This window comes from Elephantulus edwardii, unplaced genomic scaffold, assembly GCF_000299155.1.
Source record: "Elephantulus edwardii isolate Elephantulus edwardi_28Jun2011 unplaced genomic scaffold, EleEdw1.0 scaffold00008, whole genome shotgun sequence".
NCBI lineage: Eukaryota > Metazoa > Chordata > Mammalia > Macroscelidea > Macroscelididae > Elephantulus > Elephantulus edwardii.
In genome coordinates, this window is record NW_006399758.1 from 11,107,843 (window position 1) to 11,118,015 (window position 10,173).

At 37.5% G+C, this 10,173-nt stretch overlaps 1 protein-coding gene across 1 annotated transcript in view; it reads left to right on the forward strand.

Moving 5' to 3' along the window:
• LOC102856777 (chromosome unknown open reading frame, human C8orf34) overlaps positions 1-10,173 on the forward strand; it is a 429,483-nt gene that overhangs the window by 70,240 nt on the left and 349,070 nt on the right. The window contains exon 5 of the mRNA XM_006880533.1: positions 3,836-4,008. Coding sequence (XP_006880595.1) covers positions 3,836-4,008 — 173 coding nt within the window. The remainder of the gene's footprint in view (positions 1-3,835; positions 4,009-10,173) is intronic.

Here is a 10,173-nt window from a genome sequence, read left to right on the forward strand (position 1 = left end):
TATTCTCTCCCCCATAGACTTCAATGCCGTAAACATATTTCATCCAGTTTCTCAACATTTTTATCACACTCAGCACTACATTTCTTTTTCTTTCCTTTTACAGTTCCTATACTCACTGATTCTGTTCTTCCAATGGACAGTTTCTGCACTCCCATTTAGTTATCCACTCTTCAGAAAATAGAACTAGTCAATTCTCTAAGCCTAGTATTGTCCCACTATGCAAATATGAATAATGAGATTGGATTAATTACCCAGCCACTTAGATAATCTATCTGTGAATAACACTCTAGTTGCACCACAAAGTTTTGTTCTTTTTCTCTGCCACTTTTGACAACCATTTATGTGTTATTTTCCAGCTTGCCTAATCAAACAGTTATGTTCATGATATTTTTCCAGATATGTTATACAGATAAAAATGAGTTGAATATAATCCATTTCCTTAAATATCTGACTGGAAGACAACTAATACGAGTAAAGTATATGTATAGAAGGAAGCTCTGGTGGTGTAGTTGTAAGAATCAGTGCTGCCATCCCAAAGGCACGTGGTTCAAATACACCAGCTGCTCCACAGGAGAGGGATGAGCAGTGCCCTCCTGTGCTATTTACTGGCTCTAAAAACCCTTGAGGGTCAACTATGAGGTGGTTCCAGCTCAGAGGCACACAACAAGACAACACGTATAGGATCATTTTGTTTAACTGTAAGTTACCTGCTAATTAATTCATTGTGATAGGTTCTATTATTCCCATCACGCCTTTATTAAAGTTGAAGACAATGAAATTCTGAGACTCATGATTCAAAGCCATACAGATTGCCATTGACTCAAGCTGTGTACGTACATTTGTTAATTCTACAACTTACCACTTCCTCCAATTCTTCATTGTTTTTCTGTGATTTTTTAAAAATTTTATTTTATACTGGTTTAGGAAAAGATATCTTCTCCCCATTATCATTATCAACATTAAAGTTATTTCTGTATCTAGGTAGCCAGGGACACCTCAGCAAGCCTGAATCAGCCCTTACCTGGGGATCAGATACGGCTGAGGTGGGACCCACCCAGAAGCAGCCTCCACAGACTGGTCATAGTGGTCCGCCAGGACATGAGCCCAGGAAACCAGGGGTCCAGGCAGCTCCTCCAAGTCAAGTGGGGACTAAAGGGATGTTGAGCTGGTTGACTTCAATGCAGGGAGGTCTACACATGGTGGGCTCTGTCCTGGGGGACCAGCATGGCCAGTCTGTGGGGACTGCTCCTGTGTGGGTCCCACCTCAGCCATATCTGATCCCTAGGTAAGGGCTGATTAATGCTTGCTCTGCTGTCCCCGGCTACCTAGTTCATAAAGTTCATATACATTGTTTTTCACACTAGACCGTTCCCCTTTCCTTTACCAATATTTCCCTCCACCCATCAAATTGTGCAACCCTATGTTTAAGCTCCTCCCTCCTCTCCCTGGATCCTCATACACGCTCTACAATAATGATCCCGTGCAGTATTTATGAAACTGAGTTAGTTCACTCAGCATAATGCTCTCCAGTCCCTCCCATGTTAGGTAGTAATTTATAAAAATCATTGCTCCTACAAGCTGCATAGTATTCCATTGTGTGAATGTACCATAATTTCTTAATCAGTTCCATTGTGGTTAGGCATTTGGGCTGTTTCCATGTTATTGCTATGGTGAATAATGCTGCTATGAACATAGGTGTACAAATCTCTGTGCCTCAGTTATAATTTTTTCAGGATATATTCCAAGCAGTGGAATAGCTGGGTCATATGGAATTTCTATGTGCAGCATTTTGAGAAAACACTTAACTGCCTTCCAGAGTAGTTGTACCATTTTACAATCCCACCAACAATGTATTCTTCATTTTAAGAGAACATTGATATAGCCTAGTGGATAGGGAGTTGTGTTGCCAACTGATGGGTAGATTGTTCAAATTCACCACCTTCACAAGGGAGAAAGATGGGTAGTCTACTTTCATGTGATTTATAGCCTCTGAAAACCCACTGGAGGATCACCTTTGAGTCAGTTTTGACTCTACAGTAATGATTTTATTCTTAGTTTTAATTATTGTACTTTAAACAGTATTACCTTTTGCCAGATGACTGTGCCTATTCAGTTATTTAAAATATTAATATGATTGTGTGATTTAACATCTGATTCACTTGATTTCCAGACTCTGGAGACATAAATACAGAAGGAGTTCCAATTAGTTGCAAAGTCATTCAGTGTTCCTAAATGTTACTGACTGTATTTTTATTGCTTGGACTATCAGGCAGCAGATATGTTTTAAAGTATATTTAACATATTACTTTTGGTTTATATTTTATGGTAATTTTATATTATATTGTCTATACTTTAATATTGGATTTTTTTCTTGCATACTTGGTATTTTTGTCACTTGCACAATCATTTAAGAGAATGTGTTAAGTTTTTAAGATGCATTATTTTATTTTCTTTTATTATTATTTTTGTGTGTGTGTACCATCAAATCAGATCTGACTGGTACAGGAGGAGATTGCCCCTCCTTCCCCGGCAGAGCATCTGGTGATTTCGAACCGTGCACCTCTGGGATTGTAGTTGCAGCTTCTTGCCACTAGGCCACCAGAGCTCCCCTTAAGATGCATTTTTAAGTTACTCAAGATGCATGTAATACTAAATATTATAGTTAAGCATAATTTAAGTAAGGTCTGTGATGCTCAGATCAACATGTTGTGAACATTTATAGATTTTCTTCATTACACAGCAAGTGCATTTTTATCAAAATTATTTTTGAAATGTGCAAATATCAAAAGAAAACTTGAAAATTTTCCTTTTGATAAAACATCCAGAGTAAATGATTGTCACAATTTTTGTTTTGAGCACCATTGTGTTCTCCAGCATTTCAGACAGTACCTGGCACATAGCAGGTCCTAATAAATACTGAAAATGAAAAGTGAGTAGATTAGTGAAGGATTAACATTTGTACACCTGTATGAATTTTTTTTCAATTTTTAAGATAAACATTTACTTTTCTATCTACCTCTCATTGCCTTTGTTTTGGAACTGAGTCATAGCTTACTGTCCATGGGGTTTCCGAGGCCTTAAATCACATGGAATGAGATTTTCCTGTCTTTCCCCCCAAGGATCCACTATTGAATTAAAAGACTCAGAGAAGCTTGACCTTAACATTGGCAGCACAGCTCTCTAAGGATGATGCCAACAGAGTGCCCTCCTAGGATTGTACTACACATAAGATTTTATACTTACTTTTTATCTACTTAGTAAAATGTCCCTAGCTATTACATGCAGTATTCTTGTACATTATTATTTAAATAGTTGCACCATATTGAAGTCTATGAAAAGAGATTAGGTTGAAATATTTGAATTAGCATCTTACACCTGTCACTACTGTTGTCCTGCTTCAGAACCCCATTCTATCCCTGAAAGTTCAAAATGTTTTACAACTGGAGGCAATATATTCCAAGTCTTCTATCCTCTTTTCCCAGTCCTTGGCCTCATCCCAAATTCTTACTGAGGAAACACTCACCATTTCCCCATCAACACGAAACTCCTCCAATATAAGGGTTACACAGTACTCTAAGCACATCTAGCCTTCAAATTCAACAAAATTTCACTTCTTGATTCCTTTTCCTACCTTGAATTAACATAAATGACTCAGAATTCATGTCTAGTAGATATTGGGAGAAATTAAAACTTCAGGTTCAGATGACTTTGGAAAGAAAGATTGATACATGTTGATTTGAGCAAGCAGTTAACACATTAGGTAAGAGTAATTGCACTGGTCTCCTATCAGTGGGAATTAACACCCTGCAACACAAAATGCTTGTCCTCTCTTCAGGAAACGGTGGCTTTTAATTCAGCTTTCCTGAGGCCCCGTGTGATCGGAGAATGGATTGGTCGAGAAGAAAACGATGCTGACCCACTTGCAGCTGAAATGCTGCAGCCCCCAATTCCAAGAAGTAAAATTGAGTTTTGGGAGACAGAAGATGGCGGCTCCAGCCCTGCCAGAAGGTGAGAGGAGATGCCTTCCAAGATTCTATTTCATATCAGGCACTATAAAGTAGAGACAGACCAAGCCTATGATTTTAATAAAGTAACTTGGTAATTTTATCTTAGAACCGTATTGGACTTAACATCATATAAAAATTACTGTATTTTATGGCAGGTTTTTCAATTTTAGTTTTGATTTTGTTTCCTTCACATTTATATAAATGAAGGGAAAATATGAAGGAGCTAAATTGTTAGTCACGAATTTGTATAATATTTGGCAAGGAGTGAGTGGGTGTTTAATTTGAAAGAAGGAATTTTCTTTTTTCCAGCAGATATAGTCAGCCAGCAGGAAGAAGAGTGTGGAATGTAGAATAGAATTTACAAGGCAGAGCTAATGAATGGGAAATGTAGACAGAAAGAAATACTGGCTCAGAACTATTTGTATTTGAAGTTGCAATTACAATTGGATATAATTACTAACATTTTCTTGATTTAATATTTGAAAATATTATCTGATTATGTGAAAGTCAGTTTTCCCTCACTTTTGCCTGATCTGTTGAGCTCGATGTGGTGAAAATGGTGTGCAATATTTGCTTTAATCTTAGTTGTCAATGTATTCTTTGTTGTTAGGTGCCATCAAGCCAAGCACCACTCATAGCAACCCTGTAAATATTGGCCAGATCTAACATTTGCCCTGTCCTCTACCACTCTCACAGTCTATCACACTCCAGCCCATTGCTGCAGTCACTGTCAGTCCACTTGGGTTAGGGCTAGCTTTACTTCTGCTGTCCTCCTAACTTTGCAAGCTTGATGTCTTTCTCCAATGATCACTTCCTTCTGAGATTATGCCCAGAGTATCCTTGCATCCAGCTGGCTGGCTTCCAGGTGGGTCAGTGGTCTGGAGCAGCCTGATTCTACAGAGTTTTGATGTTGGTCTCTCTGCATTTGCTGTACAGGTGTAACTCTTGGTTACTGTGATGCTAAACACTTGACACTAATGTGTCTAATGCGATAATGGCTAGCCATGGTGGACAGTGTTTGGTGGAACTCCCTGATTAAAACAAGCTTGGAAGCAGGAGAGGAATCCACTTCTGTAATAGCTTGCCTCTGGAAACTCTATGAACTTGGAGAAACGATGTAAATTATGCAAGTGCTCAGGTCTTTCGTTCATATGGTCTGCGACTCGACGGCACTTAACAACAACAGCAACAACAACAATAACGTCCTTACATCCAAAGAGCAATCTGGCTTTACCTTCTCCAAAATATATCTGTTCTTTTGTCAGTCCATGGGATAGTCAATACTCTCCTCCAAAATCATAGTTCAAAGGTATACATTTTTCTTCTATCATCTCTAGTCATTGTCTGACTCTCAGATACATAGCAAGTGATTGAAAAGACCATGATCAAGAATGGTCACGATCAAGTGGTCAAGATTTGTTTTACCAAGCCAGAGGTATGCTGGTCAAATACACCAGCTACTCTACAGGACTAAGATGGACAGTCTCCTCCTGTCTGATTTACTGCTTCTGAAAACCCACTGAGTGATCAGCTGTGAGTTGGCTCTCACTCGATAGTACTCAACAAGAACAGTACCAACAACAGTGGGTAAAACACAAAGCAAAAATGAAAATTTCTATAACAAAGTTATGGAGAAGAAACATGGGATATGTAGCATATATAAGATTGAGACAACTGATTGAAATACAATTTGAAATGTAAGAAGAGCTAGGCAGGAGAAAAGAGCCCCCCCCCCTTTTATTGTAACTGTTTCTACCTGACTACAACTGAATAGTTTTCCTTTTGCACAGTGTAGCAGTAGAAACTTGATACTCCCTATGTTAAATTTCATAACCTGCAACCAATAACTATTCTTTCTCAAGGAAAAAAATGTATTTTCTACAATGTAATAGCTTTTAGGAGCTCTTTGCTTTGACTTATCACTTGCCTGGAAGGAAGAAAATTCAGAATACACATTAATGTGCTTCAGGCATAGAGAATATTGATTCTATTTCCATGAGAAATAACTTTTAAATTATTTAAATAGTTGAAGTGTCCTGTATAAGGAGAAGAAAAGCACTTTTAAAAACCCATTTACCTTCTTTTATGAAATGCCAGATCCATTTCACCTGTCAACGAGGGTAATTTCATTTTTAATACCAGACTTAGGAAACCCACTAAACCTTTAACTTTTTTCACTGGTAGGTAGTTCTTTGACTCTTAAATATAAAACACAGAATGTCAACTTTCATTGTGCTTTCATTTAGTCACAATAATAATCAGAGCTATTTATTGAAAATGCTCCTGTGTCAGTTTTCTTCTTAGCTGCAATGAGTCCTTATTCCTTTTTGATTGTCCAATAGAAAGGACTATATTCTACAGTCCTAATTGAGACCTTTATCCAGAATACTCAGCTCGTGAAAATGCCCCAGTATTTGTTTTGAAAAGTTATTTTCTGTTTCTGTTTCCTCTATATTTTAAACCATGGTATTATGCTATGGAATGAAGAAAATGAAGAAGTCTTGCCTGCATGCCTCATTGTAATGGAAATATGCATGAATATCTGAGTTAAATTTAAAGACTAGAATAATAGCAATAAGCTCTGTATTTCTACCATTTTCGTTCTAATTCCTGTGATAGAACTAGATTTCTTGCCCCTGAAATTTATGCCCACAACTCACAAATAATTAGTTATCACTTGAATGGATCCTTATCTTGAAAAAGGAAGGAATGAGGAGAAAATAAATTAATACTGAAAGAGTCATATTAGCTTTTTCTTTCATATCTTATTTTTAAACTCTAAATTTTAAATATTAATATGACAGGAGTGAATTATTTCTAGTCTTTTAACAAAAATATTTTATTCTTTTAAATAAACTGTACACTGCTAATTAGGTCTTTTTGAAATAATTTTTATGTATATGGTTCATTTGACATTGGTTCTATTTTCCATATTGTCTACATTCTCTTTATTACCACTGAGCTTGTTCTTCCATTTAATCCCTCTTCTCTACTATTTCTGACATTCTCATCTTTGCTTTAAAGCTTACAGTTTTTATTTTACTGGGGAGTTCCTACTAGTAATCCAGAAGCATGACATCCATTTCTCCCAGGGAGAAAGATGGACAGTCTCTTCCAATGTGATTTACAGCTTTGGAAGCCCACAGGAGAGTCAGTTATGAGTTGGTTCTGACTTGATGCCTGTGTTCTTGGTGTTGAATTGCAAATGAGCCATAGCTGAGCCACCAGCAGGCTTTTAGAGGCAATAAATCTCATGGGAGAATATTGCCCATATTTCTTCATTGGAGTTGCCAGTGGATTCAAATTGTGTGCCTTCAGGTTCACAGTGCAACTCCTTATCCCTGCACCACCAGAGCCTCTGAAAATCTGCTGGAGGATCAGCTCTGAGGCTGCTCTGACCCTTATGATACATAGAAAGAACAGCAAAGCAATTATCATACCAATACATATTAGTATTATGAAGTCCATGTTAAAAATTCTCTAATTTCCTAGTAAGGTCTTAAATAGATTTTGTATATTTGGTATTTTTCCATCTTAATTTAGGGTCCAATATAGGACCATAACTGGGATTTAGTTGTTACAATCCTTTAGTCTTCTGTTATTGCAAATAGTCTTTTGATTTATTTCAATACATTGACTTTTAAAAGATAATAGCATTTTACCAGTACCATGCTGTTTGGGTTACCACTGTTGTATATAGTAGTAGGCTTTGAGGTCAGGGAGTGCTATGCCTCCAACTTCATTTTTGTTTCTCAGAAGTGTTTTGCTTATTCAGGGTCTCTTGGCTCTCCAAATAAATTTGATAATTTCTTTTTCAGTCTAGCATGGTACTGGTACAAGGACAGGCATATCAACGGATGGAACATAATTGAGAACTCAGAAAAAGACCCAGCTATCTATGGTCAATTAATATTCAACAAGGGAATTAAAGCTGTCAAATGGGGAAAAGATAACCTCTTCAACAAATGGTTCTGACAAAACTGGACTTCCTCCTGCAGAAAGTTGCAACAGGATCCACATCTCACACCATACACAAAAATCAATTCAAGGTGGATCAGAGATCTGGGAGTAAAGCCCAAAATCATAATGTTCTTAAGAGACAAACTTGGATCAAGCTTAGAAGTGCTAGTTCAAGGTATAAAGAGACTACCAAATACAACTAGAAATGTACAATCTAAAGAGGAGAAAATTGATGCCTGGGACTTTCTAAAAATTAAATCTTTAAGCACATAAAGAACTTTTTCCAACAAGGTGAAAATAAAACCTACAGACTGGGAACAAACATTTGGTAATTTCATCTCAGACAAGAGTCTTATAAAAAAAGTTTACAGAATACCCCTGGTCCTCCACAAGAAAAGATAACACAATTACAAAATGGACAAAAGACATGGAAAGAATTTTCAGAGGAAGATATTCGAATGGCAAACAGACACATGAAGATATGCTCCAAATCAGTGGCAAAAAAGAGAAATGCAATTAAAAACCACAATGAGGTACCATCTCACTCCAGTAAAACTGGTAAAGTTTAAGAGGGCAGCAAGTAATAGATGTTGGAGACGATGTGGCGAGAAAGGAACTCTTATACATTGTTGGTGGGATTGTAAAATGGTACAACCATTCTGGAAGGCGGTTTGGTGCTTCCTCAAAAAGCTGAACATAGAAATTCCATATGACCCAGCTATTCCACTACTTGGAATATACCCTGAGAATATGATAAATGGCACAAACTGGGATATATACACCGGTGTTCATAGCAGCTTTATTCACTATCACAAGAATATGGTAACAGCCCAGATGTCCAACCATAAACGAATGGATTGATAAATTATGGTACATTCACACTGTGGAATATTATGCAGCATGCAGGAGCAATAACTTTGTAAATTATTACCTAATCTGGGAGGGACTGGAGAGTATTATGCTGAGTGAACTAACTCAACATTGGGAAAAAATATTCCCTTAAAGTTGTAACTAAAAGCAAGCTGTGATGACTGTGTTACTGTTAGTCAAAATAGACTTTAAGTCAAAATCTATCACACAAACTTGAACAGCTCTGCTGGAGAACGAGGGACAATTTCCCCCTGTACCAGTCAGATCCAATTTGACGGTACAAACAAAAAATAATAAAAGAAAATAAAAAAGATTAGTGTTATCAAGAAAATAAACTGTTTGCTTTCAAATGTATGTATATATGTTTGTTTGTATGTTTGTATATGTCTCTGTGTGTGTGTGTGTGTGTATGCTGTTACATATAATCAAGTTGGAACTGACCCTCCAGTGGGTTTTCAGAGGCAGTAAATTTCACAGGAGATTGTTCAACTTTCTCCCATGGAACAGCATGTTTACTCGAACCATGTACTTTTGGCTTAGTAATGCAGCTGCTTACTCACTAGACCACTGTTGTTATGTGCCATTGATTAACTTGTGACTCATAGTGACCCAGTGTATAATAGCTCTAAACACTGGTCTGTCTTATATCAACCTCACTTCTCTTTAACATATTTACCCACAATACCCCATTTACTGTGTCAGTCCATCTCATCCAGGGTCTTTTTTTCCTGCACTGTCCCTCTACCCTTCCAAGAATGATGTTGTTCACCAAGGACTGGTCCCTCCTGGTCACATGCTCAGAGTATGTGAGACAGAGCGTCAAAATTCTTGCCTTCAAGGAGCAGCCTGGTTTCACCCTCTCTAGGACAGATATGTTTGTTCTCTTGGCAGTCTGTGGTATATTTAATACTGTTCTCTAGCACCATTACTCAAAGACATCACTATTTCTTCTAGAATCCTTATTCATCATTGAGCTCTCTGATGCATAGCAAGTAATTGTGAAGGCAATGGCTTGTATCAGGTGCACCTTAATTGCTAGACTGATGTTTTTTTGCTTCTCAGTACTCTGAAGAAGGACATTAGACTTTCCCAATGCAATTAGTCTTTTGATTTACTGGCTACTGGTACCAAGAGATTGTGGAGACAAGCAAGCTGAAGCTGTTAAAAATCTCCATCTATCATGATGCTGCCAGTTGTCCCAGTGGTGAGAATCTTTGTCTTCTTGATGTTGAAGGCTACAGTCCTTGTCCTTCTGCAGCATATACCTCAGGTCCTCCTTGGTTTCAGCAAGCAAGGTTGTGTCTTCTGCATAAAATAGGTTGTTGATGAGTCTTCC